This window comes from Euleptes europaea, chromosome 17, assembly GCF_029931775.1.
Source record: "Euleptes europaea isolate rEulEur1 chromosome 17, rEulEur1.hap1, whole genome shotgun sequence".
Lineage (NCBI taxonomy): Eukaryota > Metazoa > Chordata > Lepidosauria > Squamata > Sphaerodactylidae > Euleptes > Euleptes europaea.
Genome location: NC_079328.1, coordinates 9,627,436 through 9,645,311, shown reverse-complemented (window position 1 = coordinate 9,645,311; position 17,876 = coordinate 9,627,436). Strand labels below are relative to the sequence as shown.

Below are 17,876 nucleotides of genomic sequence, written 5' to 3'. Positions count from 1 at the left end.
TCAGCCCTGATCTTAATAGTCACACTGAAAATCTTGATATGGTGATTGGAACAACATCAAATATAAATCCGTTGGATCCAACTGAGGTGGTGGATTCAAATGGTAAGATGGCGGGGGGTGGGTGGGGTGGAGTTTGGTTGATGACAGGGGAAGAGGAGTTCCGAGTCTTGTACTTCACCTTGCGAGATGGAGTGGGGGTGAGTATGGTGGACTATCTGATGGAAAGGGCGTTCTCAGAATGGAGATGGTCTCCTTGACCAGTTCTAAAGATGTTTTGTGAGGAGCTAGGTTTTAGACCGAGGACAGGTAGGGCTGGATGACGAATTTGACTTGGGAGGCTCCTCCGGGTGTTTATGCTGGGCTTTTTAGGCAGTGGTTCCAAGCAGCTACACTTTGGGCATACAGGGGAAGAGCCTGCGGCTTTTACTGCACGTATTGTCAGGCCTGAGTTGGTAAGATTTGGCCTTGGCACCATTGGAACCGAAGATGCTTGGATTGCGTTCAGATGAGATGCTCCATTATGCCTTGCCTTGGGAGTAAACTGGCAACGAACAGAGCAGTGAGAGACTTCATGCTCTTCACTGAGGTATACAACTCATTTCTTGTGATTGAGTGGGGGATTTTTGACCCACAGGACCTGCATTTTTTGAAGAGCACTTTTTGTGCTATTTTTCAGGCACTAGGCTCTCTGGAGACAGAAGACTAAGGTAGAATGGTTGACAGTTTGTGCTAGTTGGAGAAGAGACAGAGCTTCTATTAGCAAACCTTTCTCAGCAGCAGAGAGAACTGAGTGAAGGGCACTCTGCCCCCTCTCTATCATGGTGGAAAAGGTGGGAAACAGTGTGGGGGAGGGGGGTGGAGCACCCTCAGGAATTTTTTGCGCTTCAAAAATCTCTCTGTATGTGCGAAGTACCCATGTGGGTCTGCATAGGTACCGCGATGATAAATAAAATGATTGAAGTGGCAAGAAGAGAAAATAAGGAAGTGGCAGCACTGATAACAGGAACAAAAGGATGCAAGAGAAAAGCTACCAGAAGAATTCAAAGAATGAAGAACCCAAATTTTAACTTTAAGAGGGGCCAACTAATCATACAGAGAAACTAATGACCATCTGAATCCCTGCTTGCACTAGTACTAATCCGCTGACTGTAAAAACATGGCCTCCAGGATTTATGCCACCCATCAGGTCCTGTTGGAATCCGGAAAGTGCCATCATCTGACTGCTGAAAGAATAAGCATGAACACACAGTGTGATTTGGGCCCAGCAATACCAGACATTTTGATCACCCCACTGTGCTGAAAAACTCAGCAGGGAAAATGGCATTTATCCAAAGTCAGCCACACGTAAATCAAAATCTAGACGGGACCAGGCAGTATATGAGAAGTTTCCTATGTGGTCTTTAATGCAAAAGAAACTGCTTTTCCTTACTTAAACCTTGTTACTAAAGCTAATCCCATAAGGAAACTGAATTATAGCTCTCATGGAATTATAGCTCTCATACACGCATATGGAGGGGGTGGGGGGCACGAGGTTAAAAGAGTAATTGTGACTGCAACTCTTACAAATAGCGCCACTTCAAAGCCTCTCAAAGAGAACCACTGATCAACCCCCCCAGTGGATTTCCCGTGTATTTGAATCCCATCCCTGCATGTACATCATGTACTTGACCGAGAACACTCCACAATGTGATTCAGAGTACTGATCATGTCAAAACAATGAATTTTCGTGACACACCAACGTACATATTTGAGAAATGGCAACACAGCAGGGGGTATGAACTCCCTTTCAAATACAGTGAGATGTAAATGATAGTTTGGCAGAAAAGCACTAAAATGTTATAAGACCCCAGACATCATGACAGCAGAGTAGACACTGATGTATCAACTTAAAATACTTGTTGGCCAACATGTGACAGATTTTTGCATGGCCATAAGAATGAGTTGCTGCAAGTTTTAACTAACCAATACCATCACCAGAATCCCACTTTTCTTTTTTGAACTAGTTTTTGGAGGCAGGCTTAATTTTGAGTAATCTACAGTGAGGGGAAAAAAGTATTTGATCTCCTGCTAAATTTGCCCGTTTGCCCTCTGACGAAGAAATGACCAGTCCATAATTTTAATGGTAGGTTTATTGCAGCTGTGAGAGACAGAATAACAACAGGAAAAACCCCAGAAACCCAGAAGACAAAAGTCAGAGATTGATGTGCATTATAATGAGTGAAATAAGTATTTGATCCCCTATCAACCAGCCAGGTTAGGGTTAGGGTTAGGGTTCTGCTGTCGACAGAAGCAATCAATCCATCAGATTCCAAACTAGCCACCATGACCAAGACCAAAGAGCTGTCCAAGGATGTCAGGGACAAGATTGTAGACCTGCACAAGGCTGGACTGGGCTACAAGACTATTGCCAAGCAGCTTGGTGAGAAGGTGACAACCCTAACCCTAACCCTGTCAACCTCCCTCGGTCTGGGGCTCCATGCAAGATCTCATCTCGTGGAGTTGCAATGATCATGAGAACGGTGATGAAGCAGCCCAGAACTACACGGGGGGAACTTGTCAATGATCTCAGGGCAGCTGGGACCACAGTCACCATGAAAACAGTTGGTAGCACACTACGCCGTGAAGGACTGAGATCTTGCAGAGCCTGCAAGGTCCCCTTGCTAAAGACAGCATATGTACAGGCCCGTCTGCAGTTTGCCAATGCACATCTGAATGACCCAGAGGAGAACTGGGTGAAAGTGTTGTGGTCAGATGAGACCAAAATCGAGCTCTTTGGCATCAACTCAACTCGCCGTGTTTGGAGGAGGAGGAATGCTGCCTATGACCCCAAGAACACCATCCCCACCGTCAAACATGGAGGGGGACATATTATGCTTTGGGGGTGTTTTTCTGCTAAGGGGACAGGACACCTTCACCGCATCGAAGGGATGATGGACGGGACCATGTAACGTCAAATCTTGGGTGAGCACCTCCTTCCCTCAGCCAGGGCATTGAAAATGGATCGAGGATGGGTATTCCAGCATGACAGTGACCCAAAACACACAGCCAAGGCAACAAAGGAGTGGCTCAAGAAGAAGCACATTAAGGTCCTGGAGTGGCCTAGCCAGTCTCCAGACCTTAATCCCATCGAAAATCTGTGGAGGGAGCTGAAGGTTCGAGTAGCTACACATCAGCCTCGAAATCTTACTGACTTGGAGAGGATCTGCAAAGAGGAGTGGGACAAAATACCTCCTGAGATGTGTGCAAACCTGGTGGCCACCCACAAGAAACGTCTGACCTCTGTAATTGCCAACAAGAGTTTTGCCACCAAGTACTAAGTCATCTTTTGCAAAGGGATCAAATACTTATTTCACTCATTATAATGCACATCAATCTCTGACTTTTGTCTTCTGGGTTTCTGGGGTTTTTCCTGTTGTTATTCTGTCTCTCACAGCTACAATAGACCTACCATTAAAATTATGGACTGGTCATTTCTTCGTCAGAGGGCAAACGGGCAAATTCAGCAGGGGATCAAATACTTTCCCCCCTCACTGTATTTATCCAAATCCTGAATATCTTTTGGAACTACTTAGGCAATTAGCAAGAAAAGTGATTGGACTTCTTAGGATTGTACTGTTAACGGGCTACTAGCTTAGTAATAAATAGCCAGCTTTTACCTGGAGGAGGGTTTAAAAGAAAATAGTATGGCAAGAGAAGGCTTGACCTGGATAGCATCTTGTCAGATCTCAGAAGCTAAGCAGAATCATCCCTGGTTAGTACTTGGATGGGAGTCCACCAAGGAAGTCTAGGGTTGCTACACAAAGGTAGGCAATGGCAAACTACCTCTGAACATGTCTTGTTTTGAAAATACATCAGGGTCACCACAAGCTGGTTGTGACTTAATGGCAAAAAAAAAGAAAAAGAAAAAAAAAGAAAAGAAAAGGCCAAGAGGTCAAGTCAAACACCACTGAAGTTACCCCTGGGGTTGAGGTGGGGAGAGGATTAGTTAGCAACAGAGAAACACATACATCCAGGAGTATTAGAGAACTCTTATCTAGTAGATAACAGTCTGCTTTCCATTACGTTTGCTTCATGGATTCTGAAATTTAGAATCTACATGCATGATCTGGAAAGAAGGCAGCAGTGAATCTTATGTGATAGTCAACGCCAACAGAAGTGAAGGAAGAAATCATAAATGAGATTATGTAAATGCAGAGTGTGCCTTAAACCTAATATATATATTTAATAAATGAAATTGCAAAGGCTGAAATGGGATGGAAAACTTACACAGCATAGTATCTATAAAATGTAGTAATTTTTAGTAAATCTTATGGCACACAGAGAAAATCCAGCATTAATCCTACCCTAAAAGCCTCACATATCCTTACCGGCTGGAACAGATTACAGCTATCGATTGCTGCCTGGAGAATGTTCTCAGTGTGAGAATGGAAAGCAAGCCGCAGTGATAGACAGCCAAGCTATTGATCTACTCCAGTAGGGAAACGGCACTTCAAAATGAAGGTCAGGACTCCTATTAGAGTTCTTGTAATGTTCATCAGGACAAGGCAATCATTGGTGTGGATGTGCAGAACAATTCTGATTCACACCCTAACATGCCAAGCAGTTTCTGGTTACAACAGGCTGAACGGAAACTGCATGTGACAAACTACATCCTCTACCCCATGACAAAGACAGAAGGAAAGGAGAAAAACAGATGCCATGTCAAACAAAATGTGAGGGGAAAGGTGACATGTTCATGAACATGTTATCACTGCATGAAGGTTTCTCGCAGAAGTACAACCATACTTCTCAAAAGGGACACTTAAGCTTCATCAGTACACTTTCAAAATGCAAACTCATAATGCATCTTATCATTCCCATTTCAGAATCAAGATGACCTGTGGGACGCAAATGTGTTTAACAGTTTAATCCTAAACCATGCCTCTGAAGGGTGGTGTAAAGGGGAGATTTGCCAATGCTAGTCTGTGCTGACATTCTGCCTGTGTAACTCTGGCTCTGGTGTAGAAGCCCCTGATGTGTAGTGGCATCAGGGAATTGTTGTGGGCAGAATGGGGCTTAGCTGGCACCCTATGCCTCTCCAATACCGGTCATACCCCAGTGCCAGCAAAAATCATGGCTTAACATTAAACATCCCCACAGAACACAAGGAAGCAGAAAAGACAAATCCCACCCCAGGCCCAGTTTAGGATATCAACTAAGTTTGCAGCCATTTGTAGCCTTCCGAACCACAATATAAACCTAACCTATACCACAGATGAAAGGGCAAGCAGCGTGGGGCTCTCTCCCCAAGCCCCATATTGGACATTCTCAGAAACACACAGGGGAGCTGTGGTGATGGAAACCTCACAGAAAGGGCATTTTGCACAAAAGGAAGCATGACATACAAAGAGCTAAGGGGGAGAAAGAAAAACAGAGTTTCACTTACCTGTAACTGTTGTTCATCTGATGGATCTTCTATGCAGTAACACATTGGGACTGCGCAGGCGCAGGCAAGCCACGGAAAAGAATTGTCAGCTTCTAGCAAATTCTAAAAGAGTGCTCCCCCTCCCCTTGGGGCATGCAATCTCCCCGCCCCTCGGTCACATGACCCAAGGAGGAGGGAGTACTCTTCCCTCCAGTTCTCCAACCTGCCGCCACGGAACCATCCACTCGTACTAGCGGAACGGTCCCACAGCGGGGAAGGAGGGAGGGAATGTGTTACTGCATAGAAGATCCATCAGATGAACAACAGTTACAGGTAAGTGAAACTCTGTTTTTCATCTGAATGGCTTCTATGCAGTCCCACACTGGGAGAGTAGCGAGCTCGCTTACCAGGACGGTGGGTGTGGGACAATCACCGAAATAAGGACTGCAACACTGCATGTCCCACTGCTGCATCCTTCGCTGAATCCACATCCACAGCGTAGTGTTTTATGAACGTCGATGGAGTGGACCATGTGGCAGCTTTACATATGTCCTGGATATCTACTCTTGAGGAGAAGGCGATGGAGGCCGCATACGCCCTGGTAGAATGGGCCTTGATCATGGGAGGGCATTCCTGGTGAGCAAGGTCATAGGCCAACTTGATAGTACATGTAATCCATCTTGAAATGGTCTGGGGAGAGGCCCGTTGTCCCCTATGTTTCCCCCCAAAGCAGACAAAGAGGTTGTCCGCGTCCCTAAAGGATTGGGTTCAGTTAATGTAAAACAGGAGAGCCCTCCTGACATCAAGTGAATGAAGGGCCTTGTCAGCATCCGAAGACGGGTTAGGGAAAAAAACAGGGAGGACAATGTCCTGTGAAACGTGGAAGGCAGAGACTACTTTAGGTAGAAAGGAAATCTTTGTTCTAAGAACTCCGACGGGAACGACTCCGGCGGGCGGAACGACTCCGATGGTTGGACCCGCTCCGACTAGAACCACCTCAGAGGGGAGAGCGACTTCGGCCGACAGAGGGGCTTAGCGGCTCCTGAGTATCGCCTTTGGAGCGCAAATGGACGGCGCCATCTTGGGACTCTTGCGGCTCCAGGGCAATTTCTTCATCCAAGGGTACTTGTGGCACATCCTTGTAAAGGTGAAGGAGGTGCTCCTTAAACTCTGCCGAGACCTCCTGGGCCCTGCTCGGATCTGGAGCCGAGGGGGTTGCCAGGGGATGAGGAGGGGAGTCCTCCACGGTAATAATCGGCTCAGCGGATCGCAGAGTCATCTCAGATTGAGGATGGAGTCGCGACGGCGTTGACGACAGACAGACGGCGTCGAGAAGACCTCGGCGACTTCGAAGGGGAACGGCGTCGATTACCCTTCGACGACTCCATTGGAGACTTTGGCGGCCTAGAAGGCGGTCGGTGCCTAGGAGACCTAGAGCGGGAAACACGCTTTGACGAGCCGCGGCCGCGGCCATCTTGGGAGCCCGGGGCTATAAACTTCGCCAGGTGAAGAACGACCGAGTAGGGCTTCCTCGAAGTAGAAACCCCAGTGGACTTACCAACTGGGGCCCAATCAGAAGAATTCGCCTTACCGGCAGGACGATCAGACAAATCCTCTTGCGGACGGAGAGACTCTTTATAAAGGTGGGAGATAAGGCGGGTGGAATGTTCCCTCAGAGCTTTGGCTGTAAGTTTGCCACAGCTCTTGCAGGAGGAGGAAACGTGGCCTTCTCCCAGGCAAAGGAGGCATTCCTTGTGAGGGTCGGATTTTGCCACCTTCGCCCCGCAAGAACATTTCTTAAATGGTGGAATTTTCTTAGACTCCATTGCTACGAACAAAGCTAAGCACGTTCTCTCTCCGTGGCGGCAGAAAGAGAGCTGGAGGGAAGAGTGCTCCCTCCTCCTTGGGTCATGTGACCGAGGGGCGGGGAGATTGCATGCCCCGAGGGGAGGGGGAGTACTCTTTTGGAATTTGCTAGAAGCTGACAATTCTTTTCCGTGGCTGGCCTGCGCCTGCGCAGTCCCAATGTGGGACTGCATAGAAGCCATTCAGATGAAACATGGTTTTGCCATACTGGTAAATCTGCTCAGAACCCTCACTGGGACTCAATTTCAAGACACAACACCCAACAGCAGTCTCTACTCCTCCAGCTGGGGGTGCAAGGAAAATGTACTCCAAACAGGTGAACATGGGAAGGGGCTCCCCTGCCTCAGGCTGCCACAATATTTTATTCTGCTCTCTGCAAGCCTCCTTCCCCAACAGTTGATAGCAGGAAGAGGTGTGTGGGAGTTTTTATACAGCCTAGCAGCCAGGTATGACAGCTCATTGTGGGATTGATAAACCACCTGGTTTTGGTGCCTGACTGATTCCCCCACCCCAAGTTGTGCAGGTCTATTTCTGGAAATGAGGCTATATGAATCAAAAGTGGTACGGAAAGAGGGAAGCTCCTAAAATCAGCATGCTGCACCAAATAACATGTATTGGGATACAGAAAACATTACCTTAAGAATCCCTGATGTGTTGGAATTTATAAGCTCTAAATCAGGGTCATCTACATCAACGAAGCAAAGGGTGACAAATTTGACTTAAATAAAACTTAATAATAACAATTACATCCTCCATTGCAAAAGAAAAGCTGTTTGTGTTTTGAAAAATTTGAAAGCTGGCCTTTTCTACTGTTCACGTACATGCTGCTTTTTAAAAGGGAAATCATGCAATGCCTAAGTGCATCATTAGACACTTTGGCTTGGATCTGGACTACATGCTTCCAAGGGTACAAGGATTTCCCCCACGCAACATGATTCCCCCCCCCTGCCATGGCAGGCAGGAACACCCCTTGAAATGCTGATCCTGGCTCTCCCACAAGAACAGGATTTTGGGGGGTGTTTTGGGGTGCCAGAAGTGGAAGAAAATCATGCTCCATGGATAGAAATCCTTGTGCCTGCAGAAACCCCTAGTCGGATCCAACCCCTTGTTCTTTACATAAAAATAGATAAGTTTAAAATTAAATTATGACATTTGTAAAATAGGCTGCTGGAAAATGCTTTCTAGCAGAGGGAAACTTTTACAAAACCCAGTATTCTTGCTGACACCGCAAACAAATGACATTGGCAATACTGAGCTTGAAACAAATTGGATGAATGGAAAAGGATACAAGCTCTGATAGAGAGCTTTAAGAGACTTCACGGCTCTGCTGGCATTGATGCACGTGGCACGTATCAGATTTGGCAGCAGTCTTGAGGTCACTATTGCTCCGTCAAATAAAGGACCAAAAAATGGCACCTGCCAAAATAAAATTTGTAGACAGAAATGAATATACATTACTAAATAAGGACCTAAGGTCAGTGCTAGATGTTATGATCATTATAGGGATCTGTCAGTATGCTACTGGAGTTTTCTGCGTCAAACATGTAAAGTGCTGAAATAAAATATACACCTACACATACCTTTAAGCACCAGGTGTAAGGGCAGGGGTTCCCAGACTGCCCCAGTCTAAAAAAAACAGCCTCCTTTTCAGGCTTTGGCAGGGCTTAGTTGTTAGTGGTAACAATACATACTGGCACGAATTTGGTTTTGGATTCCAAAAGGCAACTTAGTTCCTGGGATTAGCATTCCAAGTCCCAGTGAGAGAGCCAGTGTGGTATAATGGTTAAGAGCGGTGGGGTGGAGTGGTGGAGTCTGATCTGGAGAACTGGGTTTGATTCCCCACTCCTCCACATGAGTAGTGGAGGCTAATCTGGTGGACTGGATTTGTTTCCTCACTCCTACACACGAAGCCAGCTGGGTGACCTTGGCTAGTCACACTCTCTCAGCACCACCTACCTTACAGGGTGTCTGTTGTGGGGAGGGGAAGGGAAGGAGATTGTAAGCCGGTTTGATTCTCCCTTAAATGGTAGAAAAGTCAACGTATAAAAACCAACTCTTCTTCTTCAATGTATTTTCTATGTCCCCATAAAGCTGGCTCAACCTTTGCATTCATGAGTCGATTATTATCGAGAAATTCGGGAGCGTCTTCCATGAAAAGGCCCACGTTTTAGAAGATAAATTGTTAACTTTTTCACCAGAATTTTAATGTTATTTTAAAGCCTGCAAAGGATTAAAAACCCAGTCAGTTTTAGATACTGACTGGTTTTCATAAACTGCTTTTATTTACAGTAGAAAAGAGCAAGTCTCCAGTAGCACTTTAATGACAAACAAAATTTCAGGCAGGGTAACAGCTTTCGTGAGCCATATCTGAAGAAGTGAGCTGTGGCTCACAAAAGCTCCTACCCTGCCAGACGTTTTGTTAGTCTTTAAGGTGCTACTGGACTCTTGCTCTTTTCTACTGCTAGTGACATACTAACATGGCTATCCATCATGATTTTATTTAGAAGGCTTTGATTTTTATAGTTTGTTTCAATCCAGCAGTTTTAGGATTTGTTATTTTTTCCTCTGTGTTATGTTTTATTGCTGCAGTTGTAGTTTTAATTTTTGTAAACCACTTTGAGTATTATTTTAATATAAAAGCTGTACAAACAATTAACTGCATACAAACAGAGAACCCCAGATTCTTAACCCTGTACTTAATGCTTCTAAAAATGGGACAAGCTAGAAATTCAAAGTATGTACAAAATAAATGGCTTAATGAACAGAGAACTTATGTATATATTTACTTCACCTATACTCTGCCTTTCCCCCCAATCGAAACCCCTAAGATTCTTATATTGTTCTCTTCTCCTCCATTTTGGCTTTACCATGAAGGTCCCCTATGTGTCTCAATTAGAATAGTGAATAGAAATGGAATTGATTTACGGTAGCCTTTATCCAAACTTTCAAGTGAATGCTTTATGATCAGAGGGACTTGTCTAAGAAAACAGTGTTGCACTTACCTGTAACTGTTGTTAATTGAGTGGTCTTCTGTGCAGTCTCAAATGGATCTGCGCATGCTGGTACAAAGGCTGGTGGGGGGAAGGGAAATTGAGTGGCTGCGCCAGTGCCGTGTGATGTCATTTATGGCGAAAACGGGAAGTATGTCATGTTGTCAAGGGCAATCCTTAAGATCTGCCCCAAACTCTAAGGTTTAGCTGTAGAGTTCTGGTGAATCCTACAGCATCACCCTGATGTCTCCAAATCCTTGCAGGGGTGCCAGGCAATGGCCTAGCATCCCAACACCACAGTACAAAATATTAAAGGGTGGGATGCAGGAGTGTGCATTAGGTATTAATTCAAGTCAGAGCAACCTTTCTGTGTGCATGACCATCAGTGATTGAAGGTAGACATGGCATTGTGGGGGCAGTTTCTCTATATATGCCCAGCTCCAGTGTTGCTGGCATCATGAAGATGGTGACAGCTGGCTGTAAAAGCAGTTTTCTATGTGGGCCCATCCACCCTATGCATGCCAGCCTTGCCCAAGTGTGTCATGTAAACAGTAAATATGTTGTAGTCACTCACTGTATACTTGCTTAGAAGTTACACTCCATGCACCCACAATTTTGCTGCGGTCTTTTGGCTCCACACTGAACTCTAAGGATGCATCCAGGAAGAAATCCAATAAGTGCAGCCTTCCCAAAAACACATAAGGCATCAGTGTACTAGTTGAGTGCTTCTCCAGCAGCTTAGCAAACACTGCAACAGATGGCAGAACTGGTCAGCTGCAGTTGGGCCAGCCAGTAGAGGCTGAAGCAGACAAGGACGAAGAGAGAAGGCAGTCCACTCTCCAAAGCAGCCATTTTCTCCAGGTGAACTGATCTCTGTATTCTGGACATCAGCTGTAATTCTGGGAGCTCTCCTGGTCCCACCTGAAAGTCCCACCTTATCCCAAGGTGGGTGTTGATAATGACCTGAGTGGGATCAGGTATTGATGTAGAATTAGCAGTATAGTGGTAAGCTACAGTACTGCAGTCAAAAGCTCTGCTCACGACCTGAGTTCGATCCCGACAGAAGTTGGTTTCAGGTAGCTGCCTCAAGGTTGACTTAGCCTTCCATCCTTCTGAGGTCGGTAAAATGAGTACCCAGCTTGCTGGGGGTAAAGTGCAGACGACTGGGGAAGGCACTGGCAAGTCACCCCGTAAACAAAGTCTGCCTAGTAAACGTCGGGTTGTGACGTCACCCCATGGGTCAGTAATGATCCTGTGCTTGCACAGGGGATTACCATTACCTTTTAAAGACAATGACATTAAGGAACACCATTGTTTTCCAGCCAGCCTCTTTCCTTGGAAGTTTTGCCCTGTGTGTTTGTAAGGTACTCTACATTAACTCTCCTTTCTTTTCGTAAGTGTTCTCTTGTGAATGAACTGCTACAGTATTGGTTTCATAAATTAGTCTTTTTGTTCGGTCTGCCTGAGTCCCTCATGCCTCATATTTGGCCATGCACCAGGGCACCTCTTGATCAAAGAGACAGTTGCCTGAGGGGAGGGAGGGTGCTCTGGGCCCTCCCCACTCAAGCCCCAGAACCAGTTTTTGTATCATTTGGCAGAGCCGGAGCCCTCAGCCAGGAGTGTTGTCTCAGAACTATGGCAGAGGCCATAGATTTGCTGGAGTCGTCGGCCTCCGTTTGTAGGGCACCAGCTAAAATGTTCTTGTCCTCTGCTAGTATGTCTATGTATCAATTGGACCAATTAGCTAACATAATGTTCATTATGCTTTTGATCATGGGAAGAGCAACTGGCCCAGTGCCTGGTTATATAGAATATCCAAAATCTCATCGACTGGTTCAAGCTCCACAGAGTGGAAGGCCACATTAAGGGACCATCCTGATGAGCTGGTCTGCGTGAGCTCTAATGTCCCTAGGTGGTGAGATGGACTTTATGTCCCTCATTAGGTCATCTGGTGAAGGGATGGATTCAGCCTCAGATTAATCCTCTGAATCTTGCCCAGCATCGTCCGACCCCGAGATGCTATGTGCATGGATGGGCAAATATTGCCTCCATTGAGGTGGGGATCTGGCCCACACAGCCTTCTCCTTTGAAGGTGGGCAAGGATGTGAATGTAAGTGAGATTGGTCCCCCAAGCTATAGAGGTCAGGAACATAGCAGCCACAGGAATGGGTATTGGGATATTTCTGTGGCTTGGCTGAAAAGTAGTAGCCCTGTCTTGGTGCCAAGACAAAATTCTGCGGGGAGATCTAGGTGAACGATCTCTCATGGAAGAAACAGGTCCGGATCCCTTGGAAGTTGGGAAATGGACTTCAATGACCTCATGCTCCTCTTCCGAGGAATGAGAAAAATGGCTCCTCCACAACAGTGAAGGCATTCTCGGCTTCAGAAGGAGCTCCATCAAAGGGGATCAGTGTCAGGGATGTTCCTCACATACCTCCCCTTGCTCCTCTGGCGAACAATCACCGCGTCGAGGGGAGTCCTCTCCACCTCAAGGAGATTGGTTACGATGTGGAGACAATTATCCCAAGATCTCCCGTTCTGGGGAAGGTGTACTTCTCCTGTCGGGGGTACTTCTCTTATGGGGAGGGCTACAGCATCTCAGGGATGCGCCTTGCCTTGGAGAGCCTCTGTGCCAAGGTGATATTGATGGCGATCTCGCTCGGCAGTGAGTACTCGGTACCAATGGTGATGACTGCTCTTTGGATTTTTTCGGCCACTTTGACGTGGGTCCCTCCTTGGGCTTTTTCTTGGTTTTTTCCATAGTTGGTACCGAGGAGACCCTTTGCAATTCACCCAAGTGCCCAGTGGCAGTGGAAGTTACTGGAAGGCAGTGGAAGGCACTGACACCACAGACGGAGTCTTCCCACTTGAAGTAGAGGGTTGTGGACCTAGGGAACGTTCCCAAAGGGAGGCCGTCAGCCTGGCTGCCCTCCTCTGGTGAGCCTGGGGCATAAGAAGGGCAAGCAGATGGTATGTGGTCTTTCTCGAGGCACATCAAACACTCACCATGCCTGTCGTTTTTGGACATTTTAGTCCTGCACTTCAAACATTTCTTGAATAGACTAACTTTTTTAACTTTCCCGTCCTTCTTCCCTGTAGTTTTTGTTTTGACATGTTCTAACTTTCCTCTCAGAATTCACCACAGAAAAAGGACGAGCCGAAGCTAAAAGGATGAGCCGAAGCAGCAGCAGAAAGAGAACTGAGGGAGGACGCTCCCTCTCCCCTGGGTCAGGTGACCTTTTGAGCGTGGAAATGACGGCACCGGCCTGGGGAGAGGGGGAGCGTTCAGCAGAGCTGATCTTTCTAGAAGCTGACAAATCTTCTCCTGTGGCTGGCCTGTGCATCCACATTCCCATGTGGGACTGCACAGAAGCCACGCTGGTGTAACTGGAAGTTTCTAAGTACTCATCTAGGTGTTTTAGCATTTATATAACAATAATTCTGCAACTGTCAATTAAAACTATTTCATGTTCAAATCTAGAATTACACACTGAGAAAAGCCACCCTGACATTTGATTTAAATTGACTGGCCTGATTTCACCCCCCTTTACCTTGACATAGGAGGGACATAAAAATGGTATTTGATAGTATAGGTTATACATCTAAATAAAATAAAAAGATAGGGTTGTGCCCAAGGGCCAGTGAGGACAACACAGGAGTCACCCAGTTCCCAGGAGACGGATTTCCCAACCAGCTCTCTCCCTTGGTAGATTACCCTCTACCCCCCCCACCCCAGATGGATAGTGTCTGTTTCATGGCGGCCTTAGGCCCTAAAATCATTTTACATAATGTTTTTGAGGGATCAAAACTGGGATTTATTTTTTGAAAAACAGGTGCTCAGATTAAACACACCAATTGTTTAAAAAAACCTTGCTCGATAAGCATACAGATAAGAAACAATACAGCCTTACCAGTGACCTTCAAAAATTCTAACGTTATCATGAAACAATTAATATTCCTCACACTGCCACTTCCGCCCTATTACAATTATTAAGCAAAAAAACCACCCGCGCCATTGTACTCAATAAAAAATGCTACAGCCAAATTTAAATAAGCCTTTTGAGGACAAAGACTTATCTTCCACAGTTAGCAATATAGTTTTAAAAGCTGGCGAATTAGTAAATTATTGTACCAAATGGCTGAGAATTAAATCTCCGCTGACTAGCTGCAATCTAACAAGGCATCTGTGTCCCAGGGAACTCTCCACGTGTCCCTGGCGGTATGTGCAGCGTGTCAAGGCTGCAAGGCGCTCTTTGTCCGCTTTCTCAGGCAGCTTTCTGTCTCATTGTTTGGAATATCTTAATGCATCTGCGACGCGTGGAATGCATTCAGACTAACAGACTTACTATTGTTTTCCTCTCGACGGCTTTGTTGAGCAAAAGACTGCATCGCAGTTCCCGATAATTATATTGGTTAATTAATCAAGACAAAAAAGTTTGCAAATCGTTGCCTGGTTGCCAAGCCGGAGAATAATAATAATTAAAAAACTGAACACAATGCAAGCTGTACCAATATAACAAAAGTAACAGCTATCTGATCAGAGATTCTTACATAATGAAGCTCCTAATACTAAATCGGTTAATGTTAACATTGCTCCAGGTGTCTCTACTTAGATGCAAACAAAAAAGGCTAACATGTACATAAAAGGCCAAATGTTACCATGGATCCTGAAACCTGACAGAGAAGGGACAGCTTTTTCATTTGATTAGGGAACGCGATTTAAATACCAGGGACCGAAGCCAAACAGCCATTTCTCTTGAAAAGCTGCTCTCATTCACTCGAGGGTCAGTAGCTGGTGAACGAAAGGTCAGCCACATTTTGCCCTGGAAATGTCCGGATTAATTTTATTACACTGAAAAGGTTGTATTTTAAATGGAAGACTTAAAAATACATTTACCAGTTTGGTATTTTTCTTTTTGCAGATTGGATACTTTTGAGATACAGCTGCCATCAGTGAAACAAACAAGCCCTCCTCTCAAATCACCCATTCTGCAAGCACACTTATCAATCCACACATGACTTTTAATGAAACTATTTCAGGAGCCAAATCAAGCCTAGAGAGCTGGGGAGACTTCAGTATCTAGGGGGCAATTTATCAACTCTTTAGAATATGCTTCAATGTAAGTAGTCAATAATATCACCCAAGATTATGATTTTAGTGTGGTTTCTTCCTAAGAGGGAGCATTGCTACTGGAGGCCAAGAGACTTGCCCCCTGAAAAACAAAAGCTCGTTTTTGAAATCTACTCCAATGGATCTCAAACTACTCACACATAACGAGGGGCACACCTATACATTTCAGTGCGGTCCTTATTGTTCCGAACATGTTTGCCTTTTACCAGCTATACTCGTACATCATCTGCTTCAGAACCTGTGCCACATTTTCCTTTTTCATGGGGTCCCAATGCCTCAGGGCAGCAGCAAGAAGTGGAGCCTGTCCGAGAGTTGCCTGTCTACCATTATCCACGAACACAAGAGGCAGCTGCCTCTTCCCCCACAATGAACAGGGCCACAGGGCTATTGAGATAAAATATTTTTTTTAAACTGTGCAACACAAGAGCTGAACAAGTGGAAAGTGGGCTCACCTGGGCATATCACATCATCTTTTGCATTGTGGGGAATGTCCCCAAGGGCAAGGGAAGGGGAGATGCAAAGAAAGATCAGGTCTGTCCACATGACAAGAAAAACGGCTAAATTTGAGGCTCTGGCTATTGTCCCATGTCCCGTAAGTAGTCAAATAGGTTCTTTAAAAAATTTTTTATTATTATTTTCCAAAATTAATAAAAAGGTTTAACAATAACATATATTGAATAGAAAAAAATTGACTTCCCCTGCTTCTCCCTCCATCCTGTAATAGTCTTGTAATCTCTTTTGCATAAATTTCTAACCCTAATATCATTGTTAATAATCATTAATCATTAATCCCTTAATTATTATGTTTTCTATAACAAAACCAGAAAAAGAAAAAAGAAAAGAATTTAATTAATAACATCCCATAAGGAGAAAAAAGTATAAAAGATTTTTAAAAAATGAAGAAAATATTAATTCTCCCTAGTAAAAGATGGATTAGTATAGTAAGAAGCATATAATTATTTCTAGTGAAAATTAGTTAATTTGTAAACCCTCCATTTCTCCCTAACACTCATTTATTGCATGACATTTCTAGTAGATTAATATTTTATGTAACCCCATTTCCATTATAACCAATCCATTTAGTCAGTTACTTGTCAATTTTAACCAGCAGGAAAAAACCAGACTCTTTTAAATTAGTCCCTTTATCCTGAATTTCCAGCGTTTCTGTCTTTTCCACATTTGAAGTAGTTGACGCAAGGCATCCTTGGAGATTGTTGCTAAATTCTTTTCTGCAGATGGAGCACAGTAGATCCATGTTGCATTGTCTTCCATCCCAAATTGAAAGAGGGGAATCCTGACCGACCCAGTTTTTCTGTTCCTCAAATCCTCCAAGCCGCTGTTGTAAAATCCATCAGATATATCCAGGTAGCACATGTCAAAATCGGTCACTTTGAGAAGATCATCAAACAAATCCAGATGGTGAAAATGAAACTCAGACTCTTTCCAGTCCATTATTATCCAGTGAGTTGCTGCAGATTGCTTTGTAAAATTCCCCATGTTATTTACAAGATCCCTTTGTTCTTTGTCTCTCTTGTCAGCCAGAAAGTCTTTTGGTGCTTCCTCTGATCTCATTGAGGTGAATGAGGCTTTTATTTCTTTGGTTTCTTCTAAAATAATGTCGTTTCTGAATAAGACCTTGAAATGAAGTGTTCATCAAATCCATGAATTGTTCCATCTGTTGAATCATATTTGCCATGAATGCCATGATTGCACCTCCAAACTTTCCTGTTAAAGTTCAGTTAGTGAAATCCAGGCAGATTCAAGATGAGTAACAGGGAGGTACTACAGGAATCAAAGTCATAAACTGTCCTGCGCCCGGGCAAGCCCCAGTCGCGGGACTGCCTGGCGGCCTACTTACTGGGCGGGAGGCGCAGCCGGCTCGGGTTGGAGGGGTGGGGCCGGCCGTCCCGTGGCTCGAGCCTACCCCAGAGGGCTCGTTGTCCGGTCCGGAGGGGTTGGGGCCAGGCGGCGCGACAACGTCGCCCGGCCCCCGGCAAGGCCCGCGAGGGGACGGGACCGCCTGGGCCGCGGCCCCCAGAGGCCCCGGAAGAGGCACCATCCCGACCGGGAGGGCAGGGGCGCGAAGCATCGCCGCCCGGCGGCGGCAGGGACCACGGGGCGCCGCCTCCGAGGGCCCCGTTGGAGGTCCTGGCACTGCGGTGGTCTTCCCCGGCAGAGCAGGGGCCAGGAGGAGCAGGGGCTGCAGGGCGGTCGGGCGCGGAAGGGGCGGAGCGGGTACCGCCGATCAGCCGGGGCAGGGCCGCAGTCTCCCGGAGAAGGAGGGCGGGCCGACAGCGCTGGCAGGGGATGACTGGTGGAGCCCCTGTCCGTCAGGAGGAGGAGGGGAGAGGGGCGGAACCCAAGGGGCCTGGCCTATATGACCAGGAGGGGGTGGAGGCCAGGGAGGAAGCGGCGGAGACGGTCGACTGTGGAGCAGGTGGCTCGGTGGAGCAGAGACCGCCCGCGGGGCTGAAGAGGAGGGAAA

The 17,876-nt window shown here is 45.9% G+C and overlaps 1 protein-coding gene across 1 annotated transcript in view; it reads right to left on the bottom strand.

Annotated features, from left to right (window-relative positions):
• The window catches only part of RALGAPA2 (Ral GTPase activating protein catalytic subunit alpha 2), a 186,195-nt gene that overhangs the window by 37,937 nt on the left and 130,382 nt on the right, over positions 1-17,876 (bottom strand). The window contains exon 37 of the mRNA XM_056862277.1: positions 8,559-8,686. Coding sequence (XP_056718255.1) covers positions 8,559-8,686 — 128 coding nt within the window. The remainder of the gene's footprint in view (positions 1-8,558; positions 8,687-17,876) is intronic.